At 40.9% G+C, this 24,661-nt stretch overlaps 1 protein-coding gene across 6 annotated transcripts in view; it reads left to right on the top strand.

Annotated features, from left to right (window-relative positions):
* LOC140458462 (glutamate receptor ionotropic, kainate 2) overlaps window positions 1–24,661 on the top strand; it is a 445,566-nt gene that overhangs the window by 204,971 nt on the left and 215,934 nt on the right. For 5 of the 6 annotated variants that reach the window (XM_072553089.1, XM_072553097.1, XM_072553104.1 and 2 more), the window contains exons 3-5: window positions 12,387–12,554; window positions 12,985–13,263; window positions 20,121–20,302. In XM_072553089.1, the coding sequence (XP_072409190.1) occupies window positions 12,387–12,554; window positions 12,985–13,263; window positions 20,121–20,302 (629 nt within the window). The remainder of the gene's footprint in view (window positions 1–12,386; window positions 12,555–12,984; window positions 13,264–20,120; window positions 20,303–24,661) is intronic. The other variant, XM_072553125.1, reaches the window with a different exon arrangement.

Below are 24,661 nucleotides of genomic sequence, written 5' to 3'. Positions count from 1 at the left end.
CACATGCTGACTAATGTGCAAAAGCTTCCTTTTGATGTTCACCCTGTGGGATGTTTGCCTCTGAATTAGCATAAGTGTTCCATTTTCACAGAGGTATTATGAAATGAAACATAAAAGTAAATAAAAATTGATTGTCTCTGTGATAAACTCCATTTGTGGTTCCAGTATTTGCAGTGAGATGGAAAGGCTGCTGGGACAACTCTATAAATGCAGGATAACACAGAATCCAAGGAATGCAGGAATTCATCTGGGTACTTCTATCTCCATTTTCTCCTTCACTGCTGACCAGATTGAAAGGTTTGTTGGCTGTTCGTTGAGGAGACCTGTGGTAGAAATCCACAGCCAGAGATCCAGGGTGACTAATTACAAATATAAAGAATTTTGGACACCAGACCAGCAGTACAATAACTTGGGAAGTACAAACCTCATCACGGCACATTGAGAGCAATCTTTACAGACCTATTCACGAGCATTAGAATAATAACCATGCAAAGCAATGCAAACAGGAACAAATGAAAACCCTTGCTCTGATTCTGTATGGTGGAGGGGTCTTTTCAGCACAGTGACTATGCATGGCTCGTGACCCCAAAAGAAAAATACCAGTTATATCAATAGCCAACAAAAAAAAAGAGGCTGTAAAGATAAGATTAGCATTTACTGACCAGTCAGTTCAACATGGTGATGTGAAACTTTTAGGAATGGTTTTGGGTTTGTTCAGGGAACCTCATTTTGAACCAATTTGCTGGAGTTTGATGAGGGTTGATGATAGTAGTGCTGTTGTTGTGGTGTACTTGGACTTCCAAAAGACATTTTATGCAGACTTATGAGGAAAGTAGTGGGCAACGGAATAAAGGGACAGTTGCAATGTAGCACAGCATTGGTCAAGGAATGGGGGATAAAGAGTAACGGTTAATAGTATTTCATAGAATCGTAGAATCCCTACAGTGAAGAAGGAGGGCATTCAACCCATTAAGTTTGCACTGACCCTCCGAGGAGCAACCCACCCAGATCTGGACCCTACCACATCCCCATAACCCCACATTAACCAGGGTTAATTTACCTAGCCTACACTTCCCAGAATACTATGGATAATTTTGGCATGGCCAATCCACCTAACCTGCACATATTTGTCGGACTGGAGGAAGCTTTGCAGTGGAATTCACCAGGAGTTGGAATTGGGACTCTTGCTTTTGTTGATATATGTATAAATAATCTATATTTTGATGTACAGGTGACCAAAATGTGGGTGAATGTAAATGGAGAGGACAGTGTAGAACTTCCAAAGGACATTGGCATGTTGGTGGAGTCAGTAGAGAGGTGGCAGATGAACTTCAAACGGAGAAAAGTGAGATGATACAACTTGATGCAAGAACATGTGGAGACAAGATAAAATAATGGTGCTATTGTCAAAGCTGTGCAGGAACATAAAGTGTATAAGTACATAAGAGGTGTCAGTATAGGTAGTGAGAACTTAACAAAGCATACAGTATTCTCAGCTTTATGATTAGGGGCAGAGAGTATATGAGTAAAGAGGTTTGGCTGAACCTACATAGGACACTGGTTGGATCTCAGCTGGGGTATTTTGGACAGTTCCGTGCACCACACTTTCGGAAGGAAATGACTGCATTGGAGAGAGTGCAGAATGGTCTTATGAAAATGCTTCCATGGATGAGAAACTTCAATTCTGAAGATAGACTAGAGAAATTGATACTGTTGTCTGTGAAGAGGAGAAGGCTGAGGGTAAACCAGTGGGATTTAAACCCTGGCATCCTGGCCCAGAGGTAGGAACACTATCTTGGTACCAAAGAGCCCTCGCTGGTTTCCTTGTTGCTTAGGCCACTTCTTGCATATCCCAATTGGAATTGAGAAAATTGTAATCCAAATTGTAATAGGAAAGTTTTAACACCGTGACTTTTTTTTAGAAAGTAGCACCATGTAATCTTTTGAATTCACCTGAAAGAATAGATAGGACCTTGGTTTAATATCTCATCTGCCATCTCCAACAGTATAGTGCAGTGACTTTTACGTTTAAGTCAAAGCTCTGAAACAAGACTTGAACTCTCAACTTTGTTACTCAGAGGCACGAGTACTTTAAAGAGTTTCCTCCCATTCTCTTCAGTATTTACGAACGAGAGGGACTGTATTGTTGAAGAGGAGAGTGTGAAACGGACTGATAAGCTAGAAGAGATATCTGTTAGGAAGGAAGATGTGTTGGACATTTTGAACAACTTGAGGATAGACAAGTCCCCCGGGCCTGACGGGATGTATCCTAGGATTATGTGGGAAGCAAGAGAGGAAATTGCAGTACCGTTGGCAATGATCTTCTCGTCTTCACTGGCAACGGGGGTGGTACCAGGGGACTGGAGAGTAGCGAATGTTGTGTCCCTGTTCAAAAAAGGGAATAGGGATAACCCCGGGAATTACAGGCCAGTTAGTCTTACTTCTGTGGTAGGCAAAGTAATGGAAAGGGTACTGAGGGATAGGATTTACGAGTATCTGGAACGGCACTGCTTGATTAGGGACAGCCAGCACGGATTTGTGAAGGGTAGGTCTTGCCTTACAAGTCTTATTGAATTCTTCGAGGAGGTGACCAAGCATGTGGATGAGGGTAGAGCAGTGGATGTAGTGTACATGGATTTTAGTAAGGCATTTGATAAGGTTCCCCATGGTAGGCTTATGCGGAAAGTCAGGAGGCATGGGATAGAGGGAAATTTGGCCAATTGGATAGAAAACTGGCTAACCGGTCGAAGGCAGAGAGTGGTAGTAGATGGTAAATTTTCAGCATGGAGTCCAGTTACAAGTGGAGTTCCGCAGGGATCAGTTCTGGGTCCTCTGCTGTTTGTAATTTTTATTAATGACTTAGATGAGGGAGTCGAAGGGTGGGTCAGTAAATTTGCAGATGATACAAAGATAGGTGGAGTTGTGGACAGTGAGGAGGGCTGTTGTCGGCTGCAGAGGGACTTAGATATGATGCAGAGCTGGGCTGAGGAGTGGCAGATGGAGTTCAACCCTGCCAAGTGTGAAGTTGTCCATTCTGGAAGAACAAATAAGAATGCGGAATACAGGGTTAATGGTAGGGTTCTTGGTCAGGTGGAGGAACAGAGGGATCTTGGGGTCTATGTACATAGATCTTTGAAGGTTGCCACTCAGGTGGATAGAGTTTGTAAGAAGGCCTATGGAGTATTATCGTTCATTAGCAGAGGGATTGAATTCAAGAGTCGTGAGGTGATGTTGCAGCTGTACAGGACTTTGGTTAGGCCACATTTGGAGTACCGTGTGCAGTTCTGGTCGCCTCACTTTAGGAAAGATGTGGAAGCTTTGGAGAGGGTGCAGAGAAGATTTACCAGGATGTTGCCTGGAATGGAGAGTAGGTCGTACGAGGATAGGTTGAGAGTTCTCGGCCTTTTCTCGTTGGAACGGCGAAGGATGAGGGGTGACTTGATAGAGGTTTATAAGATGATCAGAGGAATAGATAGAGTAGACAGTCAGAAACTTTTTCCCCGGGTACAACAGAGTGTTACAAGGGGACATAAATTTAAGGTGAAGGGTGGAAGGTATAGGGGAGATGTCAGGGGTGGGTTCTTCACCCAGAGAGTGGTGGGGGCATGGAATGCGCTGCCCGTGGGAGTGGTAGAGTCAGATTCATTGGCGACCTTTAAGCGGCATTTGGATAGGTACATGGATGGGTGCTTAATCTAGGATAGAAGTTCGGCACAACATCGTGGGCCGAAGGGCCTGTTCTGTGCTGTATTGTTCTATGTTCTATGTTCTATGTTCTATGAAACTCTAGTCTACCAATTGACTACTCAAGGGCTTCAGTTGTGGAAAAACAGAAAGTTTTGCCATGTCGTGTTGGGGACAAGAATATTCAGGTCTGTCTTGCAATTAATTCTTAAATCTTTGCCCCAGTGTAATCTTTGCCATAAGTGGTAAGAAGACCTTGCACAATTAAAAAAAAAATGTATTTTTCCAGTTATAATCTGCAGTTAATACCCAGACATGGCAACTCTGACCAATTTTATCACTAACATAAAGATTAGTTAGTGTTTAGATCAGAGTGGTGCTGGAAAAGCACAGCAGTTCAGGCAGCATCCGAGGAGCGGGAAAATCGACATTTCGGGTAAAAGCCCTTCATCAGGAATAGAGGCAGAGTGCCTGAACTGCTGTGCTTTTCCAGCACCACTCTAATCTAGAATCTGGTTTCCAGCATCTGCAGTCCTTGTTTTTACCTAGGAAAATAGTTAGTGCCTGTAGTGGATCCAACTCTATATATCTGTAAAATGTGTGTCCATAAAGATGAAATAGAAACTTAGATACATCCACAGAATGTGCAAGCCAATTATAAGATTCCAGATGGTATTCCTCCAATAAAATTCAAATATTGTGGACTCTGGAATTCTGAATCAAGAACAGAAATTGAGAATACTCAGAAGGCCGGAAAGCAAAGAGAAACAACGTTGATGTTTCAGGTCAATGATCAGCACAATTGCACTGATGTAATGATTTTTCAATTATTATCTATTTGAATTAAATGTGCAATAACCTGATCAAGTCCCCAAGATGAATGGCAGAATTAATGCTTTATTGTGAGTATTTCAGTTTTCCTTTGTAATTGTCTTAACTAAACACATTAAAAAATAACGTTATTATAGAACAGGGGCAACAACCTAAAAGAAAAAAAAACTGAATAAATAATGATGGATGAAAAAGCTGATGAAAGATTAGTTTTAAATCGTTATTTGTTGACTGTGGCATAAATAATAACGGTGGTATTGATTTTTTTCTATTAGTTCATGAAATGTGGGTGACGTTGGCAAAACCTGCATTTATTGGGGATCTAGCGAACAGAATCTTGGTGGTTGTATCCATCACATTGCCATTAAGATGATCAAGTCCACATTGTGCACAACCACAGTGCTTTTAGGAAGGGAGTTCCAAGATTTTGATCCAGTAAAGATAGGTAAAGAAACAGCAATATATAAGGCAAGATGATGTGTGATTTAAAGGAGACCTTGCAGGGGCATGGGTTCCCATGTGTTTTTTCCCTTCTTCTCGTTCACTATGTCACAGAACTGTTGTTTGAAAAAATGCTGTTCTTGATGCAGAATTGTCATCAAATTTTGATTCCTTAATACAACTGCCAGTTCTCCAACACTCAATAAGAATTATAGATGTTAGTATATTTTTTGAAAATAGCCAGAAGTGGATCATGAAAGCCGGGCAGCATTTGTGGACAGAAACAAAGCTAACAATTTAGCTTGATAGCCTTCCAGTACAAAAGTCATTAACCTGAAATGTTAATATTTCTCTTCACAAAGGCTGTTCGAACTGCTGAGTATTTCCAGCATCTTTTGTTTTATTTCCAGCATGCACAATATTTTGCTTACGCAACCATGAAGGACTGTTTAGCTTTCCGGACACTTGGATAGATTTATACTGACAGTCCTTTTGAAAAGTGATACAAATGCATTCCAATGTACCAGAAGGAGCAAGTCAAGCACTATATTAATCACATGTTAGCAGATAATATAATTTGGTTTTATACCAGCCCATGGGCATTCTTAATTGTTCTGCTAAAGAGTTGAGGTGACAGTATGAGCTTTTGTATTGAATGCAGATAGCTAAGCCAAAAGACGGCTCATTACCAGAAATTTATGACACTTTAAACGCCTTCAGAGATCACTGAGTTTTTTTTTCCCACATTTGACTCTGTTGCTGATTGTTGACAGCAAGATATCTAATAAAACTGGTTGTGAAAACAAGTTCCTGTCAACTTGGAGTCATGCCCTTTTACTTTGACAAGTCCACTTGTAACCTCTTTGAAAGTGGATTGAGGATATCAGTGATCCACTTGGATTCAAATAATTTTGACTTATTGTGCATCAAGTTCAAAAATTTTTTATCGTGTACTTGAGGCATGATTGGTTGGATGATAGTTTATGTCAAGTCGTATAGTTAGCTTAAATAAATTCATTGAGGATTAGTTCCTGATATCATTACACAACACAATAATGGGCCACTTAGGCTTAGTCAGTCTGTTATAGTGTTCTTATTCTAAGGTAATCCTCTTTGATTCCCCTTGCCTCATCTCTACCTATCAGGATGCCTTTCTATCTCTTTTTGATAACAACTAGCCACTTTATCTTGTTGGCATCAGCATCAAAATTTAATTGAAGTGTGGGAAGTATAGGGCAAGACTTTGGTGATATTGTAGACATAAGTTAGGGAGAACAACCTAATCAGAGCATATGTCATCAGTACAGCAACATGACCAAAAACAGTGAATTAAAGGGGTTACTTCAGCTGATTGTTGAAACGGGGTGGTTCACCTCTCTCATATACCTGCGGTGCTAAGATGAGACTTGAGTTATTTTGGTTTAATTCCAGCATGCATGCCAGGGAGAAGGTGGCTTAGTCAAATTGAACATGATCTCTCTGATTCAATTGTAAACAAAGGCTTTGTACTTCATTAAGATTGATCGTATTTTTAATTGGTCTGTTTCGACTGTCATCCAGTTGAGACCCTGTACATATTGTTCATGTACTAAACACATAATCACTGCCAATTGAGAAGGCCATGGCCTCAGGATATTATTGCTAGACTAGATACCCAGGTAATGTTCTGGGGACCTGGGTTCAAATCCTGTCATGGCAAACAGTGGCATTTGAAAATCTGCAATTACGAGTCTGCACGTGACCATGAAATCTTTGCCAATTTTTGGGAAAAACTCATCTGCTTCACTAACGTACTTTAAGGAAGGAAATTGCCATCCTTACCTGGTTCATCCTACATGTGACTTCAGACCCACAATAATGTGGTTGAATATCAAATACTCTTTGGTGATTATGGATTAGCAATAAATGTTGGCCTACCAGCGACACTCATGTCCTGCTAACAATTTTTCTTTAAACTCCCATTGGTTTTTAACTTGAGTATGTTCTACATTCCAGTGGTAGCCATACCACATATGTGTTAGGAATTTACTAACATTACTTCTTATTCCGTATAAGGTACTAGCTACATTCTTGTGATACCTCTTAACCCTCTTTCTGCCAGTCATACCTGATAACATACTTAACCAGTTTTAGCAGCTGGTACATGAACAGTTTCTGAATCTTGCTGTATTTTCCCCTTTTACAACAAAAATATTAATACAGGTAAGGACATTACGAATTATTAATATTAAGTCACTGATTTCTGATCGAGTTCAGGTTGTGTGACCCCCATGCCGAGTGGGGAGGCTGACTGGGTGGATGGCCTGTTTCCTGCATGGCACTGTATCATGGAAACTCTACAGTGTGGAAGCAGGCCATTCACCCCACCAAGCCACTGTAGGAATGTACCAATAAACAACATGTGACGCAGCCCTCCAGCCCACACCCATCATCTCACTCCAGACACTCCTGTGGCTCATTCACATCAGGCATGCCATCTCATGGCCTAAACACATTCCAAAACCTCTCATATCCTCTGTGCTAATTTGGCTAATAGAGATATAGAGTCATATAACATGGAAAAAAGACCTGTCATACCAACTGTAGCCAGGCCCTATTCCTTGTGTTCAAAGTTTGGGAGAAGATTTGTAGCTCGGGTGCTCGTTGTTGTGGTTCTGTTCGCCGAGCTGGGAATTTGTCTTGCAAAATCCAGACAATCTATACAATCGACACAGGAATTCTTGGACATCATCAGAAATATATACATAGACAAGGAAGAAACTATGGTCTCATTCGATGTAACGGCTCTGTTCACCTCCATCGACAAAACCCTAGCCAAAGAAACAATAGCCAACCTGCTGGACAGACAGAACAGACAACAGGACATTGAACCTATCAACAAAGACGGCATACTTAAACTACTGGACTTGTACCTCACAACACACTTCACATTCAACAACCAAATATACAAACAAATCAACGGAACACCCATGGGCTCACCGATCTCTGGACTCATAGCAGAAGCAATAATGCAAAGGTTAGAACAAACAGTCTTACCACAACTTCAACCCAAACTCTGGGTCAGATACGTGGATGACACTTTTTTAATAATTAAAAACACAGAAATAGAGAACACACACTCGATCATCAACACCACACTCACAGGAATCCGATTCACTAGAGAGGAAGAAAAGGACAACCAACTCCCATTCCTAGACGTGATGGTACAGAGAACACCGAACGGAGAATTCACCACAAAGGTTTACAGGAAAGCCACACACACAGACCAAGTCCTAAACTATGAAAGCAACCACCCCAACACACACAAACGAAGTTGCATCAGGACACTATTCAAAAGGGCCACAACACACTGCAGCACACCAGAACTACAAAAAGAGGAAGAGGAACACCTATACAAGGTATTCGCCAAAAACGGATACCCTCGCAATTTCATCAACAGATGCCTAAGGGAGAGACAATGGAACGAGGACATGCCGCAACCCAAAGGACTAGCCACACTACCATATATCAGGAGCATTTCTGAACTGACAGCCAGACTACTGCGACCACTAGGACTCATAACAGCACACAAACCAACAGCCACGCTCAGACAACAACTCACCAGAACGAAGGACCCGATACCCAACATGAGCAAAACTAATGTAGTGTACAAAATCCCATGCAAGGACTGCACAAAACACTACATCGGACAAACAGGAAGACAGTTAACGATCCGTATACACGAACACCAACTAGCCACGAAACGACACGACCAGCTATCCTTAGTAGCCACACACACAGACGACAAGCAACATGAATTCGACTGGGACAACACTACTATTATAGGGCAAGCCAAACAGAGAACAGCCAGGGAATTCCTAGAGGCATGGCACTCATCCATAGACTCTATCAACAAACACATCGACCTGGACCCAATATACCGGCCACTACAGTGGACAGCTCGAACTGACAACCGGAAGCGGCAGAGACAGGCCACTATAAATGCCGGAGGAAACAGCACAGAAGCGCTTCACAGGAGGCTCCCAAGCACTGAGGATGTCACCTAGACAGGGGACGAAATGTTTGCAAGACAAATTCCCAGCTCAGCGAACAGAACCACAACACCTATTCCTTGTGCTTTCTGTGCCAAACTACGCCCCTGTATCCACTCCTGTAGACCGTCACCGTCCATGTCAATCAATGACCCTCCACTACCCACCCATCCATGTCTGGGAGTTGCACAAGATTCCACCCATGGTTTTTGTCACCATTAGTATTAATGTTTATAGCAAGAATCATTAGACAGCAGAAAAAAAAAATTGTTGGCCTGGGAACAACTCATTCTACATGTACCATGGAAGGCTGGGCTGCTCAGACACCACTCACTGTGGGAATAGGAAGAATTTAAACACAACATCATAACATTTATATAGCCATCCTATGTGTGTGGTTCGATCCTTTTGTGAAGTTACTTATATGGTAATTGTAATGAGGCCAGCCAGATGGACCTCAGAGAATATGAATTCCCTGATTGGGACTGTTAATCTGGTCCAATCAGGGAGACCAGGCTGACCAATATAAACAGGAGTGTACACAGCATTGCCCTGTGGTTTGAAGGGCAGTGCTTGTCACTGGCCACTCGGGTGTTATTCATATCTTCCTGGTGGTGGAAATTGAATAAAGATTCGTACACTTTGTGTCTTTCACTGTGTCTCACACCTGCGCGCACACACACACACCATGGGTGCTGGGGAAAAAATAAGCACTACCGCAGTTAGGCGGTAGTGTGGGGGTTTAAAAAAGAAAAAAAAAGAAAAAAAAGAAAACAAAATAAACAGAGGATTTAAAAAAAAAGACAAACAAGAGAAGGGGCGTGGAGAAAAAAAAATTAAACAGGAGTGTCAGAGATTCTGTGCACTCTGACAGCTGGCTCTGAGGGGGCTGGATCAGTGTCAAGGACTTGCAACATGTAAATAATAGTTGATGTTGTGAGGGGATACTGGCTTCTGTAGAGTTATTTCAGTGGCAATGAGAGAAAAGCACATTGCTAAAGAAATTCACTCACAACAGTCATCTTTGAGTTGGGTTAAGCATTTCTGGCATCATGCTGTTATTTGGGAAGCCTGACTTGTTTGATCCTGCTGTGGGAGACTGGGCCCAGTATGTGGAAAGAATAGGTTATTTTTTCCAGGCAAATGACATTGGGGCAGATGAAAAGCAATGAGTGATTCCCCTGACAGCTTGTGGATCTGTACCTTTTTTGTTTATGGGGAGCCTAACTTTCCTTGAGGGACCACACAATAAGATTTGATGGATTTGGTTAAGGAATATTATGACCTCAAGCCTCCTTTAATTCTGAGATGTTACCAATTTTCCGTGGCAATTCGAGAATAAGGAGAATCTATATTACAATTTCTGACTGGGTTAAGATGACTGGCAGAGGCATGTGACTTTGGTTTAACCTTTAATGAGATGCTGAGAGACTGTTTGGTATGTGGGATTAATGATGTAACCATGCTAAAGCACCGACTAGCTGAAGCCCAAGTGAACTTAAAACAGGCACTACAGCTGACGTTTTCATTGGAAAATGTGGGAAATGGAGTTGCAGGATATTCCAACAGAAATGGGCACCCTTGCTAGTCCTGCAGATACACCATGGATGGTACCACCACTGGAAGAGTCCGCAATGGTTTTAAATTTTCTAGACATACTTTAAGTCACAGCTGACAATATCAGACATTGGATGCAGAACAATCTGGTCCTGGCAAAACTGAAACAGCTGGTGGTGCCAGGGGAAACTGAAAGGCCGTCACAATCAGAAATTAAACCTTTATGGACCTGAGCGGACTAAATCAGAGTAGAGTCATATTATTGTGCATGCAGACATGGATACATTGGTTGGGCAGTGCCCAGAGTCCCAACAAGAACAAGACTTGCCATCAACAGCTCCCCAAATTTGTGGGAATGGCTGGGTAAACCCTGAACTCAATTACACATCTGGAATGCAGGTCCCTTCATGGGCTGAATATTATTAGTAATTGTGGACACCCACTCAAAGCTGGACATGCATAGAGTTCATTCATCACACACGGGGATGACAACAGAAAAGCTGCGTGCACCTTTTGCAATACCCAGACTCCCAGAAGTGTTGGTCACACATAGTGGGCCATCGTATACAAACAGGGAATTTGAATATTTCTGAAAGTCAAATGGTATTCAACATATAAGGACCTCCATACCATTCATCGTTCAATGGTCTGGTAAAAAGAGCAATCCAAACTTTGAAGGCAGTCTTACAGAAACAGCCTACAGTTTCACTAGATACCAAACTGTCATAGTACCGATTTGATTATAGGACCGCCCCTCATGCATCTATAGGGATAGCCCCAGCAGAGTTGCTCATGGGGAGAAGCCTCCGCACCATAACTGACCTTCCCGGATCCCAGGGTCGGTGGGAGTAGGGGAAAAGGCAAAATGACATCAGGAACACCAATATTGGACATAAGATTCCACAAAGTGAGAAAGACAGTTTACTTCAGGGGACGAAGTTTGGGGTAGGAACCACGGGAATGGCCTGCATGGGTAAGAGGCATGGTTGGTGCGAGGTGGGTATAATGGTCCTGAACAAACATGTAGACCATATGAAAGCTGCAAACTCCCAAATGGTGCAAGAACAAACCATGCCCAGTTCCTTAACTGCCTTTCTGACTGTTCCAGAATCCGTGAGGGTCTCCCTGTTCATCAAGCTTTGAAGATACCTTGGAATCTAAGATGGATAAGGTGGATATTGCCATCTCAATGTCTTTATTGCCTGAAGAAGAGAATGAATTTCTTCTGAGATATTGCGGGCGAGCTACTGTACCTTACATGCTGCCTGTATCAGAAGTAGAGTCAAAGGGAACTACAAAAAAACTGGCATATGCCCTCAGACTTAGAGAGGAAGGGAGTATCCTCTTATAGCTGGGTAATTCTCGGCCTATTTTTGGAGTACTTAGTGAGTTCCACATGAAATTCTGATTTCTAAAAGCTGTTTTGTGTTTGTATTGGGTTGTTATTGCCTGATTTACAAACAGTTACACTGCAGACATGAATGGTTGGGTAGATTTATACCATAAATTTTCCATTACTGCATCCTTTACCAATAATGGACTTATTAAAGCTTTATGCTCAGTTCCAACTATGGCTTATCTAAACCCTTGCATCTTCAGTACTATCACTTCAATGTGTTTTTTTGCCACTCATTAGAAAGTCCAGGAATCTGTCTTTTTATGACTTTATCTATGTGTTCTGTGGTGTGTATATTGATCTTTGTAGACATTAAAGTCCCTCTGATCCTCTGCTCCATGTACAATTTGGCAAATTGGGGACACACACACACACACACGGACACACGGACACACGGACACACACACAATCTCTGTTTAAGATGCCATGTCTCTTTTCTGTTTCAGGGGGTATTTTTGAGTCAGTGGAACAAGCTCCGTCTGGAGCAGAGGAACTAGCCTTTAAGTTTGCATTAAATACAATCAACAGAAATAGAACGCTGCTGCCAAACACAACATTAACGTATGATATCCAAAGGATAAATATTTACGACAGTTTTGAAGCATCCAGAAAAGGTAAAGTACTCTGTACAATCTTTGCATTAGATCTAAGTACAGAGGAACCTCGATTATCTGGTATTCAATTATCTGAATTTCAGATTATCCAGTAAGATCGCAAGGTCTCAATGTTTGGCTAAACTATGTTACCCAGCATTCAATTATCTGGAATTCGATTAACTGAATGAAATATTCCCCACCCGTGTCCTTTGAATAATCAAGGTTCCTCTGTATATTCTTTTACTCACCCGAGAAAACTGGTCTAGTTAGCAAATTTATAGTCAGACTATATATAAAATGATAATTAGTCTCTTCAGCAAATAGTAATTTTAAATGTAAATGTTACTATAACATGCAAATTATTGCTTTGTTGTGTGATAAAGTTTCTTTCTCTCCCCCGAATCATTCCTGCTAGCACATCGGCTTTCTCTCCTCTCATTATTGACAGAATTATATATCTCCTCTTCAGCCTGTGATCAACTGTCCCTTGGGGTGGCAGCCATCTTTGGGCCTTCTCATAGTTCTTCAGCTAACGCAGTGCAATCCATTTGCAATGCTCTCGGGGTTCCCCACATACAGACCCGGTGGAAGCATCAAGTGTCAGACAACAGGGATTCTTTCTACGTCAACCTGTACCCAGACTTCTCATCCCTCAGTCAAGCCATTCTGGATCTGGTACATTTCTTCAAATGGAAAACCGTCACCGTGGTGTATGATGACAGCACAGGTACGTGTGCACACTGTAGAAACAAAGATAAGCATTCTCTTACGGTGTTGCCTATCATATTGATCTATCTATGGTAATCTTCAGAAAAAACATATGAAGGCCTGTGCTGTTTAAAGTAATTGAACATGTCAAATTGATAACATGGTATTTAGAGGCACTGAAGATTATGTTCAGCTTTTTCTCTTGACTAGCATGTGTTGCTCAGGCCTCAGTGCTGGAGGGGAGTGTGCTGGGAAAGCAGGCTTACAGAGTCAGTGTCAGCAAGGAAACAGACACTTCAATCCAACTCGTCCATGCCAACCGAGTTTCCCAAACTAAATTAGTCCCCCTTGACTGAACTTGGCCCATATCCCATTAAACCTTGTGCCTCACCAAATGTCTTTTAAATGTTGTGACTGTACCTGCATCTATCATTTCCTCTGGTTGTTCATTGGTAGACCTGGTGTTCTCAGTCAGGTTTCTGTAGTTCCATACCCTCTAACTCATCTTCAACAGAACAGCCACAGCTTTTGCAAACTAAGTGTTGCTTTCAACATCAGAGACAGGTTGCTGATGGCTGTCGAGCCTAAATTTGAGAACTCAACTTCCAGCATCACATTGTTAATGCAGATGTGTTCATGGAAATAATGGGATAGCCAAGTCAAAAAGCATGGTGCTGGAAAAGCACAGCCGGTCAGGCAGCATCCAAGGAATAGGAGAGTCAACGTTTCAAGCATAAGCTCTTCTTGAAGAATGAAGAGCTGATGAAGAATTTACGATCAAAACGTCGACTCTCCTGCTCCTCGGATGCCGCCTGACCGGTTGTGCTTTCTCAGCACCACACATTTTGACTCTGATCTCCAGCATCTGCTGTCCTCACTTTCACATAGTGGGGTATCCACCCCATTGTCATTGGAAAGGTTGGGGTTCTCCTTGGAGGACAGGAGTTTTGATAGAGGTGTGCAAGAGTATAACAGGCTTAGATAAGGTAGACAAAGAAAAACTCTTCCCATTAGTAGTGGGACAAGTATCAGATGACACTGATTTAGAGTCTGCAGGGATAAACTGCTCCCACTCATGAAAGGACTGAGAGTGAGAATTTCAAATAGTTGGCAAAAGAAGTATAAGCATTTTGACCAAAACATGGCAAATTGCTGAGCTTTGAAATGCACTGCCTGCAAGAGTGAAGGAGACAATTTCATTTAAGGCATGTGCAAGATTATGAGGAGAAGGCAGCAGAATGTTATTATGTTAATTGCTGATTTAGAGAGCTAGTGGCGACAGGATGGACTGAAAGGCCTCCTTTTGCAGATGGAAGTTCTGATTCTGTGTTTTAAGAGTTTGGACAAGAGATGCAAAGGGGATTTGAGGTAATCACGTCTTCAGTGAGTGGCAATGGTCTGAAACCTGCTGCGCACAGTGTAGTAGAAGCAGGGGAAAAAAAAATCAATGAGAGATTAGATTGGGAAGTGATAGAAATGAACTTGTACGGTTGCAAGGTTGGAGTGGGGAATAATTGTATTATCCCACAGGGAACTGGCATGGACTTATGAGCCAAAGTCTTTTCCTGAAGTAAAAAATGAACTGTGACACAGTGATGTTATGAACTGTTGGCATCAACAGTAGGTATTTGTCCACTACACAAACCAGGGAGACTTGTTTTTTACTGGCTGATTCTTGTTCATATTATGGGAAGATTTTTCCTAATTTCTGCTTTTACTGAGGCTATAAATGCATTCATTTCTAAAAATTGTGGCAAACTGAGATGATCTTCCCACTTTAATAACACTAGTAACTTGAAGAACTCTTTCTCTTTTGAAGAAACATGGATAAGAAGATTGTTGATATTAATATAATGACTTTCACTATTTTATCACAAAAGCTCAGAAGTCAAGTTCAGTCATATTAAAATCCATGGGAATTTTCTGACTTACTTTCTTCCCATAAAGTTGGTGCATTTTCACTATTAAAACACTTTTTCTTCAGTTGTTAATGTCTCCCTTTTGAGAGTGTGGATCCATGACCTACTACCAGGCTGTTCTAGGGGTGGCTCCAAATGCATCCGAGATAAAGCTATTCTGTGGTGGCAGAAGCTAATTTTGCATCATCCTTTACACCACTTCATTACCCTCTATCCAAGCCCGCTCACCCAATTGTGGATTGATATTTGAAGTTCATGTTGCCATGGATTTGCTCATTCTAAACTCTAGTGCAGTTATACTCACCAGCACTTCATTCTTTCTGAGAACATTTTAATTTATAATTTGCCTTTTACTTTGACCCATTTAATCAATTGTTTTATTTATCAATAGCTGCTTAAATTTTTCTTGACAATCATTGCATAACACTGAACAGAATATCTCACTCACATAGTACACCAATATCTCGAGGATATTGAGCACTGGCCACTCTCATAAAATTGCAGCATTCTTTGTGACTATTTTGCCTAAACATTAGTGCCTGGTTTATCGCTGCTAATATCAAAAAACTTGCTGCATTTAGCTGTTTTAATTGCGATTTTAAAGTATCTCAAAAGTTATGCCTTGTGCCCATTCAAAATTCATGCAAATTTTATTATGCATGTTCTTCTCAAAATCAATTTATTATTATACATTGTAAAACTATACTGTCCAGTTTTCCAATGGAACTAAAGAAACGTTAGCTAAGATGTTGGTGGATTTTTATTATGCAAATTACTGTGTACAGGTTCGGCTTAAAGTGTTGTGCTTGGCTCCAAGAGAAGAACCAGATTATGTTGTTATGGTTGTCTTTCACACAATTTCATTTTCTGGTATGATCTGGTTTTCAAATAACAATGTAAGTGCAATGTATGTCTTTTTTTTCACTGTATGTTTCTGAAGATCTATGACCTTCATTGTCAGGCGGAGCCAGGATAAGATGAGAATTGTCCTGAATCCACCTACAATGAATGACAATATAAATGGAGCATTAAATTTACTGTCAAGAATGGAAAATGTTTAGACAGAAAGAAAGATTCAGCAGGCTGAGACAATGACAGAGCCAGAACAGTCCACAGGGATCTTACTAATAGACTATCTTGCACTATTTGTTCCAGGCATTAAGCATGCATATTTTTATAGAACAGCAAAGCCCCTGTCTACGTAGAAAGGATTGTGCTATGGGAACTCAGTAAAGTCTAGCTTTGAACAGTATCTCAGGAAAATATATTAAGAACTCATTACTATAACCAGCAAAGTGATTCCTTGTTCAGTGTTTCTCGATTGAATTTGAAGCCTTTTTGCTGATATCAGTTCAGCTTCAACCAGAACTGAAAAACAGTGTATAATTAAAATGGGGAATGATGATATGTTATATTTATAAAGATATTTACAATATAAATATATCATGTATTTTTACAAACTTATGAAGAACATATGAGTATGAGCAGAATATCTTGTGTCATTCAGCTGTTCAATTTGATCATAGTTGATCTGCACCTGAACTCCATTTATTTCTAACATTCACCATTTATCTTTACATATCTATTTCATGATGTGCTGATCTAATAAACGTGGAGTTATAGAAGGAAATATTGATATCAATATGTACAGTATAATAAAAAGACTTCTTTAATGAGGGCAATTGGTGAAGATTAGATCTAATAAAAGAACTATTTTCCCTAGGAGACTGAAACATTCTGATGACCATCTGAAGGATGCTTATTGTTTCTCAAATCATAACAACCCAAGGATTCTTCTTACTGTTGGAAGACATGTTGGTTAAATTGCAATATTTAAATGTAACATTTTTTTCCATTTTGTAAATATAATTTATATGCAAGGATGACACACCATGATGCTATTATCCTGTGACTGAGCAAAAATTGTACAATTATTGATGCTGTTCAATTATTTGGCGTTAGTGTGGAAAAGTTGCTCACTGAAACCATCAAACAAAATTTCATTACTACAAATGAGAAGGAAAAGGCCTTTACTTAAAGTTTACCTCCATGGCCCCAAATTGAATTTTGCATCTCAAGCTTTCCTTCCCAGAAATAGTCGTGACCTAATTCTTATATATCCTTATTTAATTAAAGAGTACTTTATCTGACTTGCAATGTGGGTTGTGATGATAGCTGCAGTGACTCAAAGGGATAGAGAGGAACAAAAGCACTTGAGGAATTTGCAATGTCCGGATGAATTTTTAAGTATGACAATTAAAGAATGGTTGTGCATTTTGAAAGCTGACTGAATTGTGCACCACACCCAGACTGAAGAGACTTTTTGACTTGTGTATTTAAAATAACTGACAGAATTTTGATTTGTGCATTATATGTTTCTTAATGTTGGTGAAAGAATCTTAGAAATAGATACAGTAGTTTCATCTATTCAGTGTCAAGTGGTTAACAAGATAGTGACTAGGACTTCGTCTCCTGCAGTAGTGAAACAGCAACGATTGCAACATCTGCCAGAATTAATTACTTTTCAGTTGCCAGGAACTGCCTACTGAGGAGTAAGGTTGGCATCTTCCCTTTTGCAAAGCAGCAGGGAGGTAGTTGTGAGGGATGGGGTACAGAGGGTGCAGGTATTGGGTGGATTGGCATTGGGCAAATACCTGCTGCCTTTCCATCACCAGAGGAATTATGTTCTAGCCAGGAATAACTAACCTTTTCCATGCTGCTGCCAAGTGAGATGATTAAACAGTCAATTAACTACTTATTCTGCCTGGCCTGCAAATATTTCAACTCCAGGTAAGGTGAGACAGGCATGTCCTAGCCGCAAGGTAGCCAAGAGGTAGGGCTGTCAGTTTTGGAGGTGGGTTGACAGTAGGGGGATCTGCACTCGTTTGTGAAAGGACAGGACACATTTAGATCTCAATCTCACCACAACTTCTAATCACAGGACCCACCACTGTGCCTCCCACACCCCTCTCCCTGCCCCACCCAAAAACACTGAAATTTCTTCGCGGTGATCGTTTATCTGGGAGTCTGGGGGCTGTTGAACCAACAGCAAGTGCTGTTTAGTAACAGAGCTTGCAGCCTCTAATCTCCAGGTGAGTGGGACTTTATGCTCTGGGCTGTAAAACACCAGTGAAGTGCCTTGGGATATTTTGATATGTTAATGGTGCTATCTGAATGCAATTTATCCCTGCACATGGTTATTTGACAAGGATAGGTGCCATGCTTAATCCTGCTCTGGATATCCATGTGCATTCCAATCAGCAATTAGTGCATAGCAATCAGGAGTGCATGGCACCTTTGATAATGTTTTCTCTGCTGCTGTACTCTGCAGATATGGATGCCCACTGCAACGTTTTGCTGAGTTAGAATCAAATCAGGGACCTTCTAAATATGTGTAGTGTTGCTACTCTTCAAATAAGCTGGCTGAGACCCTGAGGGGGAGTAGATAACCAAAGGCAATAGTTGCATGAACCAAATTATGGTGCTTTGCTCAAGCAACATCTTAGACAGACAGAAGGTATCATCTCTACTTTCCCCTTTACACCAATTCCACCCCCATCCCGCTCCCCAAACAATCGTTAACTTCAAACATGTTTTTTTTCACACTATGTCAATCAATACAATGAATGCAACAGTAGTCGAGTTAACTGATGCACCCAGAGACAGTTGTCAACTAAAATCCCTTACAGGAATTCCCTCAGGCAATATCTGATCAGTCTTTATAGGAGAAAAGCCTGAGGATACAACTACAACTTCACTATAAACCAACATACCTCATCCAGTCTTTATTAAATAATTCAATGAAGTTCCATTGTCTTTATAATTGTAGTCTTAAGGTTGCTGGCATGCACTGGCAGAGTTTAACAGTTTAATGGTTCACTTGTATGCTGACACTTCAGAACTGAAGTAGTTTTTATTTTCTATAATTTACCATTTAAGTGATTCCAGCACTTAAAGCAATTTGGTTCTGTGTGATTTAAAGAGCGGCATTGATACTTTTCAATATAGTTTCTAAAATCTCATTTTTACTGAGAAACTAGTGTGAAAGGCCAGGGCATTGCATGACTGAGGATCAATAACTAATGTACTATGCTGCTGGCAGAATGCTGAAACATTAATAGAAAGCTGCTGGAGGATTGAGTGATGCACTGGGTCAGAACTCTGTGCTATCATCTCTGAGGCCCAGGCTTGAATCAATACCAGATTCCATGGTCTACAACCTCAATTCAGCCTCCACTGTATGTGATTCCACAGAACTAGGTTTGGCATAAATTAATAGCCAGGCACTCAACTTAACTTACTTAAGCCATTGGGATTGTTGATGTAGTCATTAATAAATTGTCCGAATGATTCTACTGAGGATCCCTGAATTTAGTGTTAAGATGCCTTTTTGGACTTCACTGTACTAACTGGGATATGTCTAACATAGAAGTGCTAGATGAAAATGACTGAAGTGTTCCTTTTTCTCATACTCATTCCACACCTCAAATGGCATGACAATTCAGCAAAGCTGAAAAATTGAAAGAAAAACACATTAGGGTTCCACTTGAGTGGAATTTTAAATTTATTAGGTGCGCTGCGGAATGAATTAAATGTGTTTCATATGCATCATTCATTGCTACTGTAGTCGTCATTAAATGTTAATGTATTTCAGTGGACATGTCAGTCAGTCGAAGGTGATGCAGTTCAGTAACTGGCCTTTGACATGTGCAGGATATGTAAGTATGCATTGGCATAAGGGTGGGTTAATTGCTGCATTGGCATACATGTCACACACAGGCACAGAGGGATGCATTAGTTATCCTTAAAAGAAAATTCATCTGCTTATTGTATTTTTGTGTAATGTGCAACGAAGTGAGAAAATGCCAATTAATTTTCTTACTCTGTGACAGGATAAAGTTCCCCCACAAGGTCAGACATCTTATGTTGTATTTGCATTTCTTTTCATTTCCTCAAGGTCTGATTCGGTTACAAGAGCTTATTAAAGCCCCATCCCGGTACAGCATCCGCTTAAAGATTCGGCAGCTTCCAGCAGACACAAAGGATTCCAAACCTTTGCTGAAAGAAATGAAAAGGAACAAGGAATTCCACATAATATTTGACTGTGGTCATGAGATGGCAGCAGGCATCTTGAAACAGGTGACTATGTCCAAGGATGTGACACGATTGTGTGTTCTAATAAAATGTCGTGATGCTGGCAGCCTCTATTTGGATTTCATTATATTAAAAATGCAACCGAAACAGTTCTAAGAAAAGTATTCTGCATGTTCTACATCAACTTTTCAAGATTTGCATATTCCCTTAATGAGAAGTTATAGGAAGGATAGCAAGTCTTTTGTTTTAAAAAAGCACGCTGTCACAAATGAGTGCAAGTTTGAGCAAGCTTAAAATTTGCTAAAATTGTTAAAGACATATGCACACTCTTACCCATTATTTTCCTATTCGTAAGACATTAGAAACTTGCTCTATACAATAAATATCATAATTCCAAGGTGAATTTTTAACATTGCCACAGACTCAAGAACCATGTTGAAAATATTGACAGTGCACATCTGAGATATTTAGAAAATTTGCATTAAATAAAACTGACCTTTTGTTTTGATGGATTTCATGAGGCCTGAGGTTTGTATGGATTGAGTTGTCATGCACTTAGCCTAAAGTGGGCTAGATAAAACTTTCAGTGCAAGCTTATTAATGTTACTCCTGCTTTGCTCCCACTCTCCTGCCTGTGCACATGGGCCCTGCTCCCCCACTTTTTGCTGAGATCTTTTCCTTGAATATTGCCTGTAGGAGAACTACATAAGGAGAAAGACCCTTTGAAAGCATCTGGGCCATTCATTAGAGAATATTAGGGGTTGGGAGGGGGGCACTCTTCTGTTGGAGTTACCATTACATATTTCTTTCTATTTTTGCTGAAGCTGAGCAGTGTATGAACTAACAGCCTGTCAACCCGAAAATGCCAAAACAAATTTCAGTCTTCTTTTGGTGAAAGAACAGAATTCCCTAGAGCTGTGATCACTTTAATAGTTTCAGTAATACATTAATTGGTGGCCAATGAAAACAAAGGAGCACCTTTGACCTGGATGTTGCCAAGCTCTCTGAGTGTTGGAGTTGCATGCATTCGAGTAACTGGGCATTTCCTGTATGGTCCTGACAATTGTCATGCAGATGCTGGGCAGACTTTAAAGAGCCAGAAATTCAGAGCCAGTCATCTCAGAATTCCCAGTCTGTGATGTGCTATTTTAGCTTCAGTATTTATGTGGATAATCCAATTTCTAAATTGTTATGGTGGAGGTTTCAGCGATGGTAATGCTGTTGAACTTCACGGGGAAATGGCGTAATACATTGTTAATGAAGATTGTTAATGCCTACACTTAAGACTTATTTGCCAAATATCAGCCCAATATGGAGTTGTGGCTTGTGGCTGAATACAATTCTGCTAAAGCTGATGGTCTATAATATCTCTTGAATGTCCAGCTTTGAGCTGTTAGATCCATTCGAAAGCTATCCCTTTTAGCATAAAGGTAATGCCACACAACATGATGAAGAGTAACCTTGGTGTAATGACAAGACTTTGTTTCGATAAAGTAGGATACTCCTTCCAAGATTTTCATAGTCTGAGGCCTTTCCTACAACTAGATTATTGAAGGTGGGGTCAAGTTTCATCATTTCAGTAATCGAGTTATACTGACATACAGCATGGAAACAGACTCTTCGGTCCAACTAGTCCATGCTGAACGTAATTCCAAACTAAACTAGTCCCAACTGCCTGCTCCTGCCCCATATCCCTCCAAACATTTCCTATTCATGTATCCACCAGATTTCTTTTAAATGTTGCAATTGTACCCACATCCTCCATTTCCTCAGGAAGTTCATTCCATACACGAACCACCCTCTGTATAAAGAAATTGCCTCATATTTTTGTTAAATCTCTTTCCTCTCAACTTAAAAGTGTGTCCCTGAGTCTTGAAATTCCCCATCTTAGGGAAACAACAATTACCATCAATTCTATCTATACCTCTCATGATTTTAAGTTAACGATTTTATTAGTTTGGGAGGTGTGACATGCGAGGTGTGACTTTTACATAAATGTACACATACCGCCATCCTCCACAACTCTGCCATACATCTCAAAACTTTATGTGACAAAATGGATGGAATCTAAAGGAATGATATGGGTTCAGATGACCTGTTAGGGTACTGGTTTGGTCATTTCTGAGTGAAGGTCTCACTGGAATAGTGAGTGTTGAGCCTTTCCCGGGATTCAGGATCCCGAGGGTGAAATTCTACCTCCGGAGAGCTGCGACTATGTATTGCTGCTAACATCAGCAGAGTGATGGTTTGCTGCTTCGAATATACCCAAACAGTGCCTACCTGACCACAAGTAAGGGAGGGTGGAATGAGAATCATGGGGAAGGGGTTTACTATGGGCAAGGAGGGATACTAGAGGCATGGGCAGGGAGGTAGCTTTATGACGTCTCTCCATCCCCGCTCACTTGATGCTGAGATCCCTCAAGGGGAGCACAATATGCCTTTGAAAAAGGGTGGCCAGACTTGTGGAATCAAGGAAAATCTATTCCCCTTGTGTCCAATCCCTGAGCTGGCAGGAAATTCCAGTGGGTTCTGGGATATTTGCAAATTGGTTGAATCATGACCCTAATAAGAACATGCAGTAAGCCTGGGCTCATCCCATCTCTGAGAGATTACCACGTGGCCTGTCATATGATTACTGGCAGGAGACTAGGACTACTTGGTACAAAGATAATAGGACAAATGTCCTTGTTCTGTTCTCTCTGACTGGCCAGAGACACCATGTTTTCTTCCATGATGGGCTCAATAAGGTCCACATAATGTTTCATCTGGAAGCAACACAATTTGCAAAAAGAGAGACCACAAGGGACCAGAGCAATTTGGATATCAGCACAAGATTCAGCCTCATGAGCTGCTTTGTTTTATCACTTTGTCACTGGGTGCTCAAACATTGCTTACAGGGTTTTGTATTTGAAATTGCACAGGACTTCTGTCATGTGAGAAAGACTGAAGAGATGCAATGGCTGTTCTCCTTAGCACAGAGATGGTAAGGTGATGATTCAGTAGCATATAACTGAGTGAGGGTGGGGGGTAGTGCCAGACATTATTTGGCTATCTGAGAGGGAGGGGTCAGGGCATGAGCAGAATCATTCAGTTGTGCATGAGCCTTGGATTGGTGAGCGGGAGTGGAAGTATTGGTTGAGAGTCTATGGGGAGTTGTTGAAGGTAGCATGTCTTTGGGATTATTATTGGGGGAGTAGAGACAGACAGATATGGAGGGGCTGGGCACATGCCAAGGGGAGGTGGTGATTTGAGACAGATGTTTGGGGTGGAGTTTGCTTTTGGTAAGTTTGAATGATTGATTAGTGTTATAGTTCGTCAGGAGTTAGAGTAGGTGGAGAGAAACTGTTTTGACTTGTGAATGGATTAAGAAACAAAGGGTACAGTTTTAAGGAGTTTTGCAAAAGAAGCAGATATGAGGTGAGAAAAACAGTGAGTAGTTGAGATATGGAATGAACTATGTGGAAGTGAGTTGTGTGTGCAGCTTCAATTGAGGCACTCAACAGGGCATTGGTTACTTTAATCTGCAGAGTTATGGGGAAAAGGCAGGAGATTAGGTCTCATTTAAAACACTCAGAGAACTGGTAATGACATGGTGGGCCAAATGGCCTCTTTCCACACCATACCAATTCTGTGATAAGGTCTCCCAAATGCACAAAAAATGGTTGATGTTTGAAAACGGAGTGAAATGTTGGTATTGAACCATCCTTGACAATGGGTAAATATTTGAAATGTTTAGTGATCATTTCCTATGAAATGCTGTGCAGTCCTGTAGATTTTTTTGTGTGCTGCACATTCCCAATACTACAGCCTTTTGTTTTCAGCTCCGTTGATTTGATTGCAAGGAGCTAATTACCTCTGCACTCAGAGAATCGTGAAAGCATACAGGACAGAAGAGGCCCTTCAGCCCATCAAGCCTGTACTGCCACAAAATGTACAACTATCTACACTAGTTCCACTTTCCCACAATAGACCCATGGCGTTGAATGTTATGACAACTTCAAGTGCTCATCAAAGTATTTTTTAATGGTTGTGAGGTTTCCTGCCTCAACCAGCCTCCAGGCAGTACATTCCAGACCCCCACCACCACTTGGTGACAAATCCTTTTTCTCAAATTCCCTCTCAATCTCCTGCCTTTCACTTTAAAATTATGCCTCCTTGTTATTGACCCTTTCATTTGAGGGGAACAGGTGCTATCTCATTCAGCATCACTGAGTGGAGCGTGCAAACCAGTCGATCCCTGACATACTTGAGCATAATACAAGTATTATTGTATTATGCGTGGTGCGTCCAATCAGAATCAGTGTCAACAGAGGTTCAATCATTCCTTTGGCAGACTTCAGTAACAGTGTTCTTTCAATGTGAGGGGAAACAATCCAACAGATATGTAGATGCTTCCAGTCCAGT

The sequence above is a fragment of the Chiloscyllium punctatum genome, chromosome 3 (genome assembly GCF_047496795.1).
Source record: "Chiloscyllium punctatum isolate Juve2018m chromosome 3, sChiPun1.3, whole genome shotgun sequence".
Lineage (NCBI taxonomy): Eukaryota > Metazoa > Chordata > Chondrichthyes > Orectolobiformes > Hemiscylliidae > Chiloscyllium > Chiloscyllium punctatum.
The sequence above is the reverse complement of the archived record's forward strand: the minus strand, read 5'-3'. Positions and strand labels throughout refer to the sequence as shown.